Source organism: Mandrillus leucophaeus, unplaced genomic scaffold, assembly GCF_000951045.1.
Source record: "Mandrillus leucophaeus isolate KB7577 unplaced genomic scaffold, Mleu.le_1.0 Scaffold21, whole genome shotgun sequence".
In the NCBI taxonomy this organism is placed as follows: Eukaryota; Metazoa; Chordata; class Mammalia; order Primates; family Cercopithecidae; genus Mandrillus; species Mandrillus leucophaeus.
This window is the reverse complement of record NW_012102143.1, coordinates 2,331,839-2,350,821: the sequence shown is the minus strand read 5'-3', so window position 1 is coordinate 2,350,821 and position 18,983 is coordinate 2,331,839. Positions and strand designations below refer to the sequence as shown.

At 43.0% G+C, this 18,983-nt stretch overlaps 2 protein-coding genes across 12 annotated transcripts in view; one reads left to right on the top strand and one right to left on the bottom strand.

Annotated features, from left to right (window-relative positions):
- Nucleotides 1–18,983, bottom strand: part of LOC105539813 (UDP-glucuronosyltransferase 1-8) — a 175,354-nt gene that overhangs the window by 2,306 nt on the left and 154,065 nt on the right. For 5 of the 11 annotated variants that reach the window (XM_011980261.1, XM_011980262.1, XM_011980268.1 and 2 more), the window contains 3 exons: nucleotides 3,914–4,045; nucleotides 3,131–3,218; nucleotides 2,628–2,847 (listed from right to left, as the gene is read on the bottom strand). In XM_011980261.1, the coding sequence (XP_011835651.1) occupies nucleotides 2,628–2,847; nucleotides 3,131–3,218; nucleotides 3,914–4,045 (440 nt within the window). Of the gene's footprint in view, nucleotides 1–1,055; nucleotides 1,554–2,627; nucleotides 2,848–3,130; nucleotides 3,219–3,913; nucleotides 4,046–9,970; nucleotides 10,869–18,983 lie in introns of those variants that run through there. The other 6 variants (XM_011980267.1, XM_011980266.1, XM_011980263.1 and 3 more) reach the window with 3 other exon arrangements.
- LOC105539815 (dnaJ homolog subfamily B member 3-like) lies at nucleotides 15,723–16,716 on the top strand. Its single transcript, XM_011980269.1, is given in 3 exon segments — nucleotides 15,723–16,357; nucleotides 16,359–16,425; nucleotides 16,428–16,716. Coding segments are annotated over 3 exon segments (726 nt in total). The 5' UTR covers nucleotides 15,723–15,760; the 3' UTR covers nucleotides 16,490–16,716.

Genomic DNA, 18,983 nt, shown 5'->3' with positions numbered 1-18,983 from the left:
GTCATTAAAAAGCATGTGGCACCTTCCCCCCAACTCCCTCTCACTCCTGCTTTTGCCATGTGACATGCAAGCTCCTGCATTGCCTTCTGCCATGAACAAAATCTCCCTGAAGCTCCCCCAGCAGCCAAGTGATGTCAGCACTATGCTTCCTGTATAGCCTACAGAACCACAAGCCAAAGAAACCCCTTTTCTTTATAAATTACCCAGTCTTGGGGATTTCTTTACAGCAATGCAAGAACACCGTCTTTAAACATATCTGTAATGTTACTTGGAAACATTGTTATAATGTAATATTAGTATTTGACCATAAACCATGTTCAATACCATCTTCCTTTTACATAAACCTTAAGATGGATTTTCTTGGAACCTTCTTTTTTTTTTTTTTTAATAAGACGGAGTCTAACTCTGTCGCCCAGGCTGGAGGGGAGTGGTGCAATCTCTGCTCACTGCAACCTCCACCTCTCAGATTCAAGTGATTTTCCTGCCTCAGCCTCCCAAATAGCTGGGATTACAGGCACGCACCACCATGCCTGGCTAATTTTTTTATTTTTTATTTTTGGTAGAGATAAGGTTTCTTTATGTTGGCCAGTCTGGTTTCGAACTCCTGACCTCAAGTGGTCCACCTGCCTCAGCCTCCCAAAGTGTTGGGATTACAGGCATGAGCCACCGCGCCTGGCCAGAACTTTCATTCAATAGTAATTGAGAACCTATTGAACTTTCATTCAATAGTAATTGAGAACCTATTATGACCTGGTTGTCTGCATAAACTGATGTTTGAAGATTTTCCACTTCTCTTTATTTTGTGTAGGTACTGTCCCCAGCTCAGAGTGTTGGAATCATGGAGATTCACAATCAGACAGGGATGGCTTGAAAGTGAATAGATGAAAGTTAGTTAATAACTTGAGCTCACTGATTTGTGTTTTTTAAAAAAATAATGCATTAGAGAATTTTCACCAAGTCGTTCTTAGGTTACAAGTAGTTATCTGTACCGCTGAACAAATAATCAAAATTATATCCATAATGTGAGCCTCAAGAAGGAGCTTCATCAGCGCAGGGAAAGAAGTCAGGTTTTAATGGTATTGATGTGTGAGCAGGACATCCTGACATTGAGGTGGCCAGAAGAAGTCGCTGGAAGGAAGGAATGGGACCACACCACCCAACATTCTGGGCATGTGATGCTCAGGTCATGTGGACTTTTCTTTTTTCTTTTTTTTTTCTTTTTTTGAGACAGGGTCTCGCTCTGTTGCCCAGGTTGCTGGAGTGTGGTGGCATGATCATGGCTCACAGTAGCCTCCAACTTCTGGGCTCAAGCAATCCTCCTACCTTAGCCTCCTGAGTGGCTGGGACTACAGGCGTGTGCCACGGTGCCCAGCCAACTTTTATCTTTTATCCAGTGGCACCAAACACACATGAGCACCTCAAAGGTGGGAAGTCAGTCATCAGTCTTCCCCTGTTGTCCCTTGCTCAAGCTGGTGTGTCCCCCTGTGTTCTATCTCCTCTCATCTGAACATGCTCCAGCTCTTCATATCTGTCTTCCTGACTGCTGCTGCTTTCTGAAGGAGGTAACCATGGGAGAAAGCAATGGACACGCTCATAAACACAGGCACACACACACACTCATATGAATGCACACGCGTGCACCCACACATTAGCACAGCCACATGCATAAATGCGCATGCACGTATGCACACAGTATCTACTGCTGGATGAAATCTACCACTGGCCACCACTTCTTCCCATAAGGTTCTGATAAGCCTATTACCAGTGAGATTGACAGTAATATACTCACTCTAATCCAGAAATCATTTGCCCTTTGAATCGTTTTCAGGGCCACATTTGAACAAATTTTCCTTTGTTTTTACTCTAAGACTTTGTCTGTGATATCTTATGGCTCCTTCATTCATAAACTCCATTTCTCAGAGGTTCCAGTGCTGCAAAAAGCTGTACTTGTAAGCATTTGAGTTGTTTTTCTCTTGTAGATACTATGCTTCTTATAATGGAGCATTTCTTTCTGTGCAGAAAACTTATGGATCAGATGTCTATTATGGCAACTTTTGTATATAAATTGGAGTTTTAAATCTACCGGGGGAAATAAAACTCTAAATAAATTCTATGATAAATTATATAGGAACTAAAGAATCCTTTTATAAGGTGAATAATAACCTCTAAATTATCTTATTTATAAATTCAAGTCAGATGCGGTGGCTCACGCCTGTAATTCCAGCACTTTGGGAGGCCGAGGCAGGTGGATCACCTGAAGTCAGGAATTCTAGACCAGCCTGGCCAACATGGTGAATCCCCATCTCTACTAAAAAACACAAAAATTAGCCGGGCGTGGTGCCGGGCACCTGTAATCCCAGCTACTCATGAGGCTGAGGCAGGAGAATTGCTTGAACATGGGAGGTGGAGGTTGCAGTGAGCCAAGATCGCACCACTGCACTCCAGCCTAGGTGACAGAGCGAGACTCCATCTCAAAAAAAAAAAAAAAAAGATCCAGATTTTTATGTATTTGTTTTTATATTTGAAACAATGCTATTAAATGCTACATAAATATCTCCATATTTGAAACAATTTTATCATGAATGCCATGGCCAAAGTACAGTATTCTTCTGTATCTTCTCTCTTACCTTTTGTCATTGATGACTGCTTTTAGGGCATTTTCTAAATCTTCAGAAGTCATTTCAAGAACATTCAGGGTCACTCCAGCTCCCTTAGTCTCCATGCGCTTTGCATTGTCCATCTGATCACCAAACAAGGGCATCATCACCATGGGAACGCCATTGCATATGCCTTCATAAATACCATGGGAACCAGCATGGGTGATAAAGGCACGGGTCATTGGGTGACCTGAGGTGCAAAGTAGGGAGGATGTCAGCAGTTACGTCTCTGAGTTTCATAGTCAGACACATCTAGGTTCTGAAAACACTCCAACGACTCAGTGTTACTCACATGCCCTTGCAGAAATTTGCAGAAGAAAATGTGAGTTGAGATACCCCAGTAGATAAAAAGCAATGTAGGATATGTTGGCCGTAATATTTTTAAGCTCAACAATCCTTTAGAATAGCTGTGCTTAAGCCATTTTCTTAATTTAACCCTCCTTTGACCTACACATCCAATCCTCCCAACATACCAAGAAGATCGTTTTGGGGTAGCCACTTAACAAGTATCGTATTGTTCGCAAGATTCGATGGTGGGGTTCCAGTGTACCGCCACAGGACCTTCGAGGGGCAAAAAGAACAGAATGCAAAGAAAGAACATAATATGATTAGAAAACAAATCGGCTATACTAATTAGAAAAGGGGGGTCCTCTGAAGGAACATAACCTTTAACAGAGTGGGAGGCTCAGCACCTATGAAGGCTTCTGAGGACTGGCAACTTTCAGCATCTTGTTTTGGAGGTTTAGTTACAAGGGAGTATGCACTACTTGAATTTGTGACAATTTATCAAGCTGTGCACTTAGGATTTTTTTCACTTTCCTGCACTTCAAGGGAAAGTTTGCTTAATAAAACAAGTGGATGCAGAAGTATAAGAGCAAAAATATAAGACATAAATTCAATATCCTAACCAACAGTTTTTTTGGAGAAATACTCCTATTTAATATGAAGAAACAATATCCCATTTATTTTATTTTTAAATAAATTCTCCCTAATATACTTTTGAGTCTCTTAGAGAAAATGAGACTTCCGAGTGTGGTGGATGATAGTTTAACAGAGTATTTGAGAGTCAAATTGAAAACAATGACAACAACCACCACCACAACAACAACAAAAAACCCTTTGGATTAATAGTTGGGAAGTGGCAGGGAAAAGCCAAATTTAAAGTTCCAACTTAGAGAATTAATCTGGAAGCTGGAAGTCTGGGGTTGGAGCTCCTGTGGAAATAGATGTGAGGCCGTAGTATAGAATCTTCTTACTGTCTGGGGGATTTTGCCCAAAGCATCAGCAATGGCCATAGCTTTCTTCTCTGGAATTTCTGCGACCATTGATCCCAAAGAGAAAACCACAATTCCATGTTCTCCAGAAGCATTAATGTAGGCTTCAAATTCCTAGAGCCAGAAGAAAAATTTTCAGTTAGTTTTTTCTCATATTCTTTGACAACTATATATGGTAAGTTATGAATTAGATCTCTTCCTCTTAAGAATATGATTAAAGGCATGTGTGTTTGAGATAGAGTAAAAAGTTATTAATATGTAAGTTTTATAGCATTTTCCTCTCCTTTACTTCCTTCTAAAGGAGGAAGGGTTCTTGCTTACAGAACTATCCTTGAGATGCAAAATTCAGTTAATGTGCTAATTTTCCAAAAGCAAAGCACAGGTACATGCACACACATGCACACACCTATACATACATACCGTGATAATTCCACTTCAAGGACACAGAGCAAGGCATCAGTGATACAGAAGGGAAAAGCTGGGAAGGGCATGGTCCCTTTAAATGATGTGGAAGTAGGGAAGGGACGTTCTGGGTAAAAGAGGGTGTGGTCCCTGGTGAGGGCTCCACCCCCAGACCTGTGCCCACAGACCTAGGTGAGGACAGGTATTTTTGTTTTACTGCCTAAATGTTGCATTTCCCAAAACCACCCTGGCCTGCCACGCCCTCACCATGTGCCTACAAAAACCCCAAGACCCTAGCAGGCAGACACACACGCGGCTGGACATCGGGAGGAGCACATCAGCGGAGGGACACAAGGACGGCTGGACGTGGAGAAGAACTCACCAACAGGCACTGGCAGGCCACCGACCAGCAGAACAATGTGGAGTTTGGCTGGGGCAGTCGGAGGAGAGCCCAGGCCACTGAGCCTGGGCCACCGAGGGGTCCGACTCCAGGGGAAAACCTTCCCATTCCATCCCCTTCTGGCTTCCTCCATCTGCTGAAAACTACGTCCACTCAATAAATCCTTGCACTCATTCTCCAAGCCCACGTGTGATTCGATTCTTCTGGTACACCAAGGCAAGCCCCCAGGACACAGAAAGCCCTCTGTCCTTGCAACAAGGTAGAGGGTGTAATTGAGCTGGTTAACACAAGCCGCCTACAGAGAGCAAAACTAAAAGAACACTGTAACACATGCCCACTGGGGCTTCAGGAGCTGTAAACATCCACCTCTAGACACTGCCTGTGAGGTCAGAGCCCCACAACCTGCCCATCTGTATGCTCCCCTAGAGGTCTGAGCAGTGGGGCACTGAGAAAGTGAGTGTCAGGGGGACAAGGAAAGTCTTCCTGTTTCATCAGCATGGCAATTATTTTCCCACTGTAGATTTCAGTGGTCCAATGAATCCCGCAAAAGTCTCTCAAATGGCTTTATGGGTTTATTTATTGTTATTATTATTTACTTTAAGTTCTGGGATACATATGCCATGGTGGTTTGCTGCACCTATGCTGTCCTCTAAGTTCCTCCCCTCACCCCCCAAACCCCCAAGAGGCTCTGGCATGTGATGTTCCCCTCCCTGTGTCTGTGCATTCTCATTGTTCAACTCCCACTTATGAGTGAGAACATGCGGTGTTTGATTTTCTGTTCCTGTGTAAGTTTGCTGAGGATGATGGCTTGCAGCTTTGTCTTTGCAAAGAACATGATCTCGTTCCTTTTCATGGCTGCATAGTATTCTACGTTATATACGTACCACATTTTCTTTATCTAATCTATCATTGATGGGCATCTGGGTTGGTTCCATGACTTTGTTATTGTGAATAGTGCTGCAATAAACAAATATGTGCAAATGTCTTTATAGTAGAATGATTTCTATTTCTTTGGGTATATACCCAGTAATAATGGGATCGCTGAGTCTATGGTTTTACGTTTCTAAAGAATACTGAGGGTACTAATAAGGTTGTGTGATGTGGCAGGGCTTGCCCAGAATTGAGGGGTTCCCTGGGACATGTGACTTTCAGTGCTAAAATCTGAACAGTCCTGAGAAAGCCAGGACACTGTTCACCCTGGATGTGAGTCACAGGAGACCTCTGACAGGGCTCAGCAAACGTGATTTGCACAGTAGGACTCCTGCCAAGCCTGATTTGGAACATGACCAGGAAAGCCCCAGACACTGACCATCCTTCCCCCAAGGTGACCCCCTCTCCCTGCCACTCTCACCAGCCCCAGGCCCTCATGAGTTCTCTGGCTCTTAAGGGCCTTGTCTTGGCCTTTTCCCTGGGGGTCATCTAAAAGGTCAGGGAGGACAGAGTCATCCTCCCCACCACCATGCTGCATTTTTGGTTTGTAGCAAGAACACCCTGAGGATGGTTTTTCTGAACTCCTTCCTCCCTAGGGTCTGCCCCACATCTCTCCCTTCTCTCTCCCTCTTTCTTGGGGAGAGACAGCTCATTTCCAAGTGCTCTTCAAGCTCTTTCTTCTGAGCGATGGTAAATTCTTCTTAGCGATGCTAAATGGCTTACTCAAATTTCCTAAGACCTTTGCTTTTTACGAAACCCACTCTTACACTGAAGCTCATCTGGAAAGGGCCGAGTCTAAGTTCTCCTCCAGGCACACCCTCCCATCCCACTCAGCAATCAGCAGGATGTGATTCACACATAATTGAACCCACATAAAAGTCCATAAACGTCTGAAGTTAAATAGCAGGAGATCACGAAAGTTTAAATGGCACAAAAGTCCATCTAGAGATTCACGCAGGGCAAACTGCAGAGAAGTTGTCATCATGGCCAACTCCTACCTCAGCCAGCTATTATGAGGCTCAATAAAGGTGAAGTCCATCCCCTACTTGGCAAAGCTTCCCTTAAACTTCGCCCTGACTTCACAGTTACTGGAATGACCAAAGAGTAAAGCAACATACTAACTGAAAATAACACTCTAATCCCCCACCATTGATTCCCTTCAAAAAAAAAGGTGAGATCCCCCTGAATGAGAGAACTTCCCTGCTCTGATGAGACTTCCCCAGCCAAAATCAGACATTTAACATAACTCCTAAACTTTACTAGAATTTTGTATTTTTAGTTTAGGCCTTTAATTGGATTTTCCCTTCCCAAATGCATTTCGTTTTTCCAGAATTCTTCTTTAGCACTTAGACACCATATGGGGCACCTGTGACTTCACCATCACGCATTCCCAGTAACCCACGTGTATCTCAACCTTTCCTGCTCCCAAGCTTTCCTCTCCTGGCCATCTCAAAGCCTCTGTCCTCACTAATCTTCCGTTCAGTTATTTTTCTCAGATCCAACATTGTGATTGTCTGTGAACCATTGCCATCTCACCCTGGCAGGGGAGCAACATCTTGGAATTCCTGAGTTTCATTCCTTTTCTCCCAATGTTGTTCCACTATCTCTTTTCCTTCAGACACACCAAAGACACGCCAATGCCAGGTTGTACTTTCTCTATGGACTTCTTTGTGCAATAAAAGTTTTATCTTTATTCTTAAAGTTCAGGAGTTTTATCAAGACTATTGAGAATAGGACTATCAACACAAGAGGAATGGTAGTGCAGAGTGGCATTTTTAGTTAACAAAGGAAGAAAGAGAAAATAAAAATAGTAACTTGACCAACCAGTAAAAATCTGGAAAAGGGAGAATGGCAAAGTCAACTAAACGTAAAGTAAACTGAGAGAGTTACAATCAAATCTATTAATTGTTAGATTCAAATGGGCAAAATGCAGTTATTAAAGCAACTGCCTGACTGGATTAAAAATCCCAGTTCCATGTTGCTTAAAAAGGAAGAAAGCTTGAAGACAAAGGAGTACTAAAGATGTACTAGGGAAATGTAAACAAAAATAATCCAGAAGTGGTAATATTAATATCCAAAAAGTGGAATTTCAGATTAAAACATTCAACAAGACAAAGAAGGTTACTAACAGGTACAATTTACAAGATATTTTCACACCTAAGCCTTACTGCACCAAACAAGGCAACAAACAATATGTAATCAACACAATTCACCACTTAGACATTGATGGTTATATCAGTAAATGCCAGAAAGGCAGCTGATAAAGTTTGGTGCCTCTCCTACAAACACCCTCACATAAAGAAGGAAATTATCTAAATCAATAAAGACGATTTACCACAAAACAATGGCTAACGCAATGCAAAATAATGAAATGATAATCAATTTCCACTAAAATAGCAGCAAGATAGGAATCTTTCCTATTGCCAGAATTATTCAACTGTTTTTACAGATTCTAATAAATTCAATAACCCTGATACTTGGCATGGAATTTAGAACAGAAGAAACCAAAATTTCTTTATCAGCAAATGACTGCCTGTGTTTTTTATTATGAAAATCAATATTTTGATGAGACGGCTGAGTAGTGAGTAGATAATCAGCTAGAGATAGAAATGGAAAAAACACACACACACACACACACATTCACACACACACAAAAAAACCCTGTAAAATACTTAAGAAAAGATGAATGAGAAAGAAACAGAACAAATGTTTTTTAAACTACAAAATATCTTATCTTTTTAAAGGAAGTGTTTGAAGTCACAACAACAAAACTCCGGGAATACAAGTTGTAACGCTCCTCTGTGGGGAACTAGACTCGATCCATAGCAGAATACACTGTAGTACACAAGTACCACGAAATACTATTTCATAGTTTAAAAAGTAATAGCATTTAAAACTGGAGTAATACCCATGACATATTGGTAAGTGGGCAGTGGGGATACACTGTTACTCTATTTTGTAGAAAAGGCAACCAAAAAATGATACATGTTTGTGGATGGATAGATAGATAGATAGATGATAGATAGAGATAGATAGATAGATAGATAGATAGATAGATAGATAGATAGATAGATAGATAGATAGATATGTAGTAGCTGGAGTACAAAGAACTAAAAAGAGCTATTGTGGATTACTCTCTACCCAGTGACTAGACCTCAGTTGGCACCTTTCTTCTCACTCATTTAGTACTTAGCACATATTTGATGGGTGCCTATTCCGTGCCTTAGGCGCTGATATTTATGGAGCGCCAAACACATGCAGACCCATTGGCAGGTGTTGAGGGTGCAGCATACAGTGGATGTGATTAATGCAAAGTCACACATGTCCCCACGGGGCTCATGACGTGAAGCGGACAATCAACAATTATTTAAGAGAAATGACTGCCATATTTGATGCGCTATGAAGGAAAATGCACAAGGAATTTAAAAAAATAAAATAAAACACAAATCATGTTGGAGGTATCGTGGAAATAAGGTCCAGTGCTCTCCGAGGGTGATATCAGTCCCCTTAATGGGAGCCAGACTCAGCACCTGGGAAGTGCCTGGGCTGCCAGTAGATCCTCAGTCAATCTTTGAAGGATAAATGAATGAATGCTCACTGAAATGTCAACTCCTCAGAGAGTCCTTCCCTAACCCTCCATCTGAAGGAGCCTCTCCTGTTCTTCTCTATATTCTGCTGAGATTTAGATGAGGATGTGAATGCTACTTTTTGCATACTTCAAACTCTGTAGGGGAAAAATAAACCTAACAACTTGAGAATGAAACCCACAACCTTTCTGTATCGTGTCAGAACCTGTCTGGTGATTGACTCATTAGAAGAGAAGGGACTGCAGGATCTAGCTTCTTATCAGAACATTTAGAAACTGGAGCTTTAACGAGGATCACAAAGGCAACTTTCATTGCCAGGATCTATCATCAAAGAATGATTTTATCAGTCCTGAACGTTGGCTGCCTGACCGAATCCAGGGCAAGGTGCAGGCTTCAATTGAGTTTTCTGCAAGGTGTCCCAAACCCAGCATTCTGTGCTTATGGCATTTAACAGCTTGTTGTTTCTAATTGATTACTATCCACTGGAGCACACAGAGTAAAATGTCCAAGGAATGTTTTCTTGAAATCTCGGATACCAAGAAATCATCCAGAAGATGATGCCAAAGACAGACTCAGGCCTAGGAATCAAAAATTAACAAAAGAGGGCATTTTAAACTATCTCAGAATGCTTGCTCAGCATATATCTGGGGCTAGTTAATCGATCCAAAGTAATACATCTGAAAGAATATATGCACGTAAAAGTCCCACTCCAATACACACCTGGGATAGTGGACTTTGGTGAAGGCAGTTGATTCCACCAATGAAAGCCATATTGGGCATGATGGGCCTAGGGTAATCCTTCACAAAGTCACTTCTAAGCAGCCAGACAGATGCAGAGCTCAATAGGTTCTGGACAGTCACCTCTCTCTGCAGGAATTCCGAGGCAAGGGTTGCATATGGGGAATAAACCACGTCGCACAGAAAGTTCTGTGAAAAGGCAATGAGCATATTCTTCACCCGCTGCAGGAAGGTCATGTGATCTGAATGAGCGGACAGAAGCCTGGGCACGTAGGAGAATGGGTTGGGGCACTGGGTAGCCTCAAATTCCAGGCTGCATGGCAATGCATTCAAGAAGAATACAGTGGGCAGAGACAGGTACTGGGCCACGATGGGGCCACAAGGAAGGAAAGGGTCTGTCAGTATGACGTCAAAGCTGCTTTCCGCCAGGGAGGCCATGAGCTCCTTGTTGTGCAGTAAGTGGGAACAGCCAGACAAAAGCATAGCAGAGTCCTTTTTAATTTTCTTGTATGTTTTGATCACACGCCGCAGGAAAGAATCATTCTCAAAAACATTATGCCCAAGACTAACAAAAGACTCTTTCACATCCTCCCTTTGGAATGGCACAGGGTACGTCTTCAAGGTGTAAAATGCTCCCTCTCTGATGTACAATGAGGCATCAGGTGCTAGGACAACTATTTCATGTCCCCTCTGCTGCAGCTGCTGGATGGCCCCAAGCATGCTCAGCCAGTGGCTGCCATCCACTGGGATCAACAGCATCTTCCCAGCATGGCACAGCACTGGGCCCAGCACACATAGCAGCAGGCCCAGGACAAGTGGGTGTCTGCCCTGGGACTCCACAGCCATGACACCTTTGCTCCTGCCAGAGCTTCGCCCTCTCCTACTTATATATATGGTAAAAACCAATCGATACACCAAGTTAATGTTTGATTGTGTCACATGACTATGAAAAGTCGTCAGTCCACAAAGGTAGCAGGGAGTTCACTTTCAGAGATAAAGAAGGTGGAGCTTTATTAGGTTTCTTGATAGGCAAGAACAGTTGAACTGGCTGGAATTTCATACTCAAATCACATTCTTGAGTGAACACAGCAAAGTACCTCCAGCACCTCTGGATCCATTAAATTAGTATTCCATGGACCAAGAAGTGTTACCAGAGAGGAATAAGAACGACTATGTAGTGACAAGTGAGGCTTCTTTTCCAGAAATTAAACAGAAAGCTTTTTAGAAAGCCTTTTAGAAAGAAAAGAACACAACTGTACCCCTACTTTCGCCATGGAAACCTAGGAGTGCTCTTTCCACAGCTCCCCCGGTACTGCCTGTTTACCTGTATCATGTATTTCATTCCTTCATCCAACAAATATTTATTGAGTCCAGCACAGTGTGGGGTCTTGAGGCTGCAGGGGAGCCCACCAGACGAGTCTCCTGCCTCCTCAGAACTCACGTGCTATCAGGTGAGCCAGACTCACAATTTAAACAGATGAGCAGGGACTTAGAAATCATGAACCATGCTAAGAAGGAAATGAACAGGTGGGTAGGTGGGCGGCGGTGGAGGGGCATGCTGGGGTAGAGAACGACCAGAAAGGGAAATCCGCTGGAGTGCATATGCACAAAAGTCTTCCCCAAGGACAGGTCTGTATTAGTGTGAACCTGAAAGAGCCAGTCCTATAACACAGATCTTGAGTGGCTAAGTTGGCCTGGATTTAAAATACAGCCAACTGGTCCTTTGCTTACTACAGGTTACACAGTTACTCTGAGCATCCTGAAAACCTGTACCTTTTCATAGTTGAGATTTTCAGCATTCACCTGAATCAACCAATTAGAGCTCACCCACCTCAGCCACTCAGGGCTCAGCTTCATCAACCAATCAGAATGCAGCTGCATTGACCAATAAGAACTAAGCAAGTTTCTATCCTTCATTTGCACAAATGGACCTGATTGGGAACCTCAGAAGGAACTTTTTGCCATGAAACCTGCCTTCCTTGTGTTCTGTGGAACTCGCCTTCATCATATACCAGAGGCTGTAACTCCCTGGTTTGCAAACTGTTCACTGGAACAAAGTCTCTTTCTTCCAAATTCCTTTTCAGAGAACTTTTGTCCACAACAGAAAACCAAATAGATAAGCAAATTCAATTAAGTTAAATTGTACTCATTCCACTGGTCCAAGATCCAGGGGGAAATAAGGCATTTGGGGAAATTCTGATGACTGAGTGGAAGGCAAAAGGGAAAGATGAGCAAAAACAATAACTCAGATTTGTATTTTATTGACCATGGACTCTGGGGCAAGTATTGTGCAGCCAGAACTGGAAGTATTACACTCTTTTCTTTGGGGATATACTGCCGTACCATACAATCCGAACATAATTGCACAGATCCCAACATTTTAACCATACACAGCACAGGCCAGCCATACTTGGGGATGTTCTTAGAGGATCATAGAGAAACAGCTAACTAGAGTTTTGGTGTCCTGCGGGACATATTAACAGGTACTTAGGGTACCCTCTCATTCTGCTTCTTAGAGTAGATACTTTGGCATGCACATGCACACTGAAGCTCTTCCCCACACCCAAGCACTCTTCATTTTTTAGGACCAAGATTCTGGGCAAGCAGAATAGACATAGCAATGCTTTCACTCTTTGTTGTGTCCTTATCAGAAATTCTGAAATTCACAGTTCAATTTAAACCTTAAGGGTGATAATTCTTCCAAAGTCCCAATGTCATGTGAGTGCATTTGTGGATTAAAGGGAGAAAAGAGGCTATAAACACATAAGTCACCACTGTAATGATTTTATGACTTTCCTGCATCACGCAGAGCTTCCAAACTTTTTGAGGCTGTTGCTGCCGTGTACCTGGATGGTTTGGGGCCACAGATCTGCCCTTGACCAAGAAATACTTACTAATCTGAATAGTAGGCAATCCACATTCACCCTCATGAATTACAACAGAGAACCATTGCTAAGCAATCCAATTAATCTCTGCTCTGGAACCAAAGCAGAATCCATTGCTAATTCCCTCATCCACCAAATATTTATAGAACGTGTGAGCCCTACTGTATGCCAGTCACTATGCTAGGAACTAGGGCCAGAAGGCCAAGTTAGAAATGGTCCTTGCCTGAAAGGAGGGGTCAGGTGGACGGAGACAAATTCATGACCAGGCAATTACAGGGCATGGTGCTCTGGGAGCTTAGAAATCACATGGCAGGGCAGCAATGTGATGGTCTTGCTTTGAGGGCTACTAAAGAGTGACATGTCCATGGAAAGTGTTTCTGGAACCCTTTTGAAGGTACTTTCTTTTTAAGCTGAAGACCTAAGTTAATAGGCCACCACTTGACACACTCCCAGCTCCTTTCATCAAATCAGAATGAAGGGGCTTGTTACTAAAGGAGCAACATAAACATGTCCATTGCCCTGTAGATTATCTACAGGACCCTCCAGGGAAACAAAGCCACCGTCCTTGAATCCCCACAGCATTTTGTTCTGCTCTGCCTTACATCTTTTAGCAGTTTGCATATCTGTCCTTGCTATTAGACTATAGCTATATCCTTTACATCTATTCCTTACAGGCAAGATTTTGGCTTTGGAATCATGCCGTCACTCAGGTGCCAGTACATGGTTTTGGAGACAGTAAACACTCTGGACATGCTTCTCTATACAGGTGACTCTCCTTCTCTTTTCGTTCTAGACCCTGTGTCCAAGATAGCAAGTAAGTGCTGAATCTGGATGTTTCTACCACTGTCTCAGACCCACATGCCATGGTCCTATTTCAGGGCCCCAGCCCCCCAGTTCCCCAACCCCCAGCTGTCCCTTCTGAATCACTGCATCGGCTGCCAACTGAAAAACCCCACGTCGCCGCCACTTCTAGAACCTTGATCAACAGCTTCCTGGGCACAGAAGAAAATTCAGACTCCTCTGCCTTGCTCTCAAAACTCTGGGATAGATCCCAGTTCCCCTGTCCAAGCTCATTCCTCCTCTCTAGCTCTTCTGCTTGCCCCCTCCCTCTGTCTCTTACCCTCCAGCCATTCTGGATCACTTGTTGTTCCCCAAACTTGCTTTGATGTTCCCAAATTGCTTTGTTCACACTGAACTCTACCCTCAGCCAGCTTACTATGACTGTTCATTGCGTGCTTACCAAGTGCCAAGTCCAGGTTTCAGTTATGTCACTAGAGGTTATATAAACTCAGAAGTTTGTTCTGGTGAGATAACACATCCCCATTAGCCCTAATACCCTTTATGAACTCTTACAATGTTCTTCGGTTAATCATTTTCCCTTTAGAACTGAGTGACCTTTACTAGTGTAATGCCTCACAATTTACCAAAGCAAAGAATCCAGTGTCAAAACGAGAAAAAGGAGGAGGTGAAGAGAACTCAGATCTCAAAAAAATATCCCCTCAAAATTCATGGTCATGACATAGAAGTTCTAGTGGAAATAATCACTGCATCTCAAGTTTATAGCACGCCAGTATATGACTTCGATACAGTAACTAGTGCTGTATTTCCTTTTGTCTGAGAGGATCTCCCTGGTGTTTGTTTCAGCAGTCAAGAAAAGTAAATAACACACACAGTTGACCCTCCGTATACTTGGGCTTCACATCTGCAGATTCAGTCAACAGCAGATTGAAAATATTTGGGGGGAATAGAAATGAAAAAAAAAAAAACAAATAATACAACTTAAAAAACCAATACTGTAAAACAACTTTTTACATAGCATTTACATTTATTAGGTAAAAGTAATCAAGAGACGATTACAGGTTTAAAGGAGGATATGGGTAGGTTATATACAAATACTGTGCCATTTTATAAAAGGAGCTTGAGCATCTAGATTTTGGTATGAGGAGGAGTGTTGTCCTAAACTAATCCCTTCAGAATACCAGGGACTACTGTACTAGACTAGCACATCTCTAAAATATGAGCCAGGAAATCCTAGGGATCCCCAAGAATTTTTCAGAATTTTGTAAAGTCAAAACTATTTCCATAATAATCCTACTTGATTTTTTCACTGTCATTCTCTCACAAATGTACTCTCACAAAAGTGGAGTTTTCCAGAAGCTACATGGGTGATGTGTAATATCACAATAGATTGAATGCAGAAGCTGACGTAAGAATCCAGCTTTCTATTGAGTCACGTTCTAGAGAGATGCAAAAAATGTAAAACGATGCCACTCTTCTCACTACATTTTGTCTCAAAAAAAGTTAAATAAAAACAAGGTTTGTTAGTGTGTCATGGGTTTATTCTTATTAAATTGCCCAATGAATATGTTTTTAATTCTGTTTTAATCTCAAATGCAGTATATATATGATAGGTATAATCCACATGAACAAAAGCAAACGGGTACCAGGGCTGGAACGTTAGAGAACTGCAGTCCTAAACAACAGGATGTCTTCAGCCCTGGTCAGACTAAACTCACTCCCACCACCCCCTTCCCTCCTGTGGCTGAGGAAAAAGACTGATATAAAGCCGACTTTAAGAAAAACAGTTCTTCAGGCAGCTAAAGTCAAAGCCCTCTCTTTTCCCTGACTTCTTTTTCCTACCCTTTTTGGAGACCATGGCTTTGGGGGCCGAAGTGGGCGGGGCCTGGTCGTGGAGCATCACAGAGCCTCACAGAGAGCAGGGCCAGTCCCAGCAGCACTGCATCCTGGGAAGCGAGGCACTCATGGGCCTCGACCAATGAGATGTGGCTGCGTCACAAGGGGCGTCCCTCCAGGCGACCCAAGTTGCCAACCACTCGGGCCCGCGCTCGCTGCGCCAGTGCCCCGCGGGCCATTCTGGGCGTCCAGCATGGTGGACTACTACGAGGTGCTGGGCGTGCCCCGGCAGGCCTCGACCGAGGCCATCAAGAGGGCTTACCGCAAACTGGCGCTCAAGTGGCACCCGGACAAAAACCCCGAGAACAAGGAGGAAGCAGAAAGGAGATTCAAGCAGGTGGCCGAGGCCTACGAGGTGTTGTCGGACGCCAAGAAACATGATGTGTACGACCGCTATGGCGAGGCGGGGGCGGAGGGTAGCTGCGCAGGTGGCAGACCCTTTGAGGACCCCTTCGAGTACATCTTCAGCTTCCGCGACCCGGCCGAGGTCTTCAGGGAGTTCTTTGGTGGCCAGGACCCATTCTCCTTTGACCTCTTCGGAAACCCGCTGGAAAATATTTTTGGGAGTCGGAGGAACTCCCCGGGAAGCAGAAGCAGAGGGTCTGCACCCCTTTTCTCCACCTTCAGTGAATTTCCAGCTTTTGAGGGTGGATTTTCTTCTTTTGATACAGAATTTAGTTCCTTTGGCTCCCTGGGAAGTGGGGGCCTTTCTTCCTTCTGCATGTCCTATGGTAGTGATGGGACAGGCAGCTTCAAGGCCATGTCGACTTCCACTGAAATAGTTGATGGCAAAAAAAACCACCACCAAGAGAATCATTGAGAATGGCCAAGAAAGGGTGGAAGTGGAGGAAGATGGAGAGTTGAGTTAAAGTCCTTCATAATAAATGGCATAGAGCAGTTGCTCCACATTGACACCGAGTAATCCCAGTCCACATTTGACTTAAAGCACATCTGGAGGAATAGTGGACTTTTTTTTAGGATTGAAAGTGAACTTTACTTTCAGAAAAACTGTACCCAAGAATTTATAAACATTTTATGCCAATGCCTGTCTTTACCGTTGGGACTACTACGGATAGGACCTCAGTTTGTCTTTCGATCACTGTAAACATCTGTATGCGCTTTGCTGTTTATTAAACTTAAGCCTGAGGCTGACAATGATTATTTCCTTGTGCTAGGACAGAATGTTCCGCTCAGCACTTTAAGCCTTAACTTTTTCTGTTGGGAAAGAGTTGAGCCAGGTGGTTTGCTCTAAATCATTTGACTTCAATGTTTTACTGTGTGGTGGCGAAATTATGAATATATTAAAACTCTGGCTTAATTTAATGATGGCTTTTAATTGCACATAAATGCTGGTGATGTAGGAAGAGTTGACCATTATTTAGATAAAAGGTTAAACCCAGGCTGTATAAAAGCAGGTAAACCTGGTAAGGTGGATGCATTAGTTTCCTATCATGGTTGTAACAAATTACCCAAACTTGGTGGCTTAAAACAACACACATTTTTTCTGTTAATATTTTGGAGGTCAGACATTTGAATCCCGTATCACTGAGCTGAAATCAGTGTAAGAAGCATGTTCCCTCTGAAGGCTGAGGACAGACCTTGGGGTTACATGGTTGGTCAATGGTGTACTAGGACTGACTTCAGCCCTAACGTGGTTCTCCAACTATGGTAGGTCCCAGAAATGTAAAAAAAGCATTTCCAGAAGGCCACACAGGACTATCCTATTGCTGTGCTTGGGACATATCAAATTAGGTTGATGAAAGCCAAATGTATCTGTAATATTGTTTGGGTGAGTCACTATATACACAACTGAGAGAGTACCTTTCTGTTGGCACGGGTTATGCCCCAAATGAAGACCTTTTGGGGCATGTTGTCTTGGGGTAGTCCATCACAAAGGGTCCCATCTTACAGGGTCAACTCTGAGGAAAGGTTTGCATAAGACATGAGAGCAAAAGGGCAACTGAACTAGACAGGCTAAAAAAAATTAAGAGCAGCATGCTGGTAATTTTTTACAGAAAAATCATGGCCTGAACACATCATTAACCAACAAAGACTGTGATAATGGGTTTAGATATGCTCTAGAACCCTCAAAATTCAGTCTGCATGGAATGGCACTCAAGCAATAAACAGCAGGAACATGGCAGTTTGCTGGCACCATCCCACAGGGGCACACAGGGTCTCACACTGAACTCTGAAATCAACATGCTACAAGGTGCCTGGGTAGTTGCTTCTTATATAATAATTACACAAGAAGTATCAGAATAAGACAGCCTGTCAGGGCGTTTGAAAAATGAGTTCATATTTTAGAGAACCAGACAAGGGAACTTACATGTGTGAAGATACTCACTGAGTAGTTTGCTGGGAGTGGGTTTGCTTTTGGAGCAGTTCAGGGATGAAAAGAGTTTTGAGAGATAGTAGGAAGGCATGGAAACAGTTTCATGGTAGTTTTGTGTGTTGGAAATCACCACTCTGGGTAGGGTAGAATGAGTGGGATTGTATCTACACAATTGGTTACATAAATCCTATTGTTCGGGTCAGCAAAGAGTGGCATACCAGTGTCACTCAGAGGTAGTGGGTCCCTGTAACAACTCTGGCTAGTTTTAACAGTTGAAAGCAGACACAACGTTCAAATTTTGATATATCCTGGATTACCGATGTCATAAATGGGAAGTGTTCCTTTTACAGAAGTGTAAAGCTTGATTGATTATTGTTTGTTTGTTTTAGAGATGGGGTATTGCTCTGTGGCTGTTGCCTAAGCAAGATTATATCTCACTGTAACCACAAATTCCTGGGCTCAAGTGATCCTTCCTCCTCAGCATTCCCAGTAACTGAGACTACAGCTACCACGCCTAGCTAATTAAAAAAAATCTTCTTGTAGAGATGGGAATGATGTTTACCCACTCTGTTGTCCCAGCAAGAGCATTTTATTTAAAGAATTTTTAGAATTCAAAAATCTCCTTTTAAAATGTCTCATCTCAAAAACATAACTGCTAGAGGCCTGTATGTGTGTACTCATCTCTTATAAAAGGATTTCATAAATCAGGTTTTCAGAATGGAAAAAGGGGTATTTCCTCTGGTGCAAAGAACACCATCTTGAGACTCCTAAAATGAATTCCCTCCGTGGAACCACTTGTTCCTTCTCACCAAGCACAGTGGGCAAGGAAAGGCATGACCCTATGAGCCCCAAGAGACCTGGAGTCCTGTGACCAACTCAGTAGGGTCCAAAAAACCAAAATGCCAGGTATCTTTTCTGTCTAGAGCTCAACACAGCTGGTTTTAATTCAGCTTACATCACACACTGAAGAGCATCTGGAAGAGGGAATGATCCTTTCTGTCCATCATCTTCTTCCCCTCTGATTCCACTTTCTGTCTCCAAACAGGTAGAGAGACTTCCCCATCTTGGGAAATCATTCACA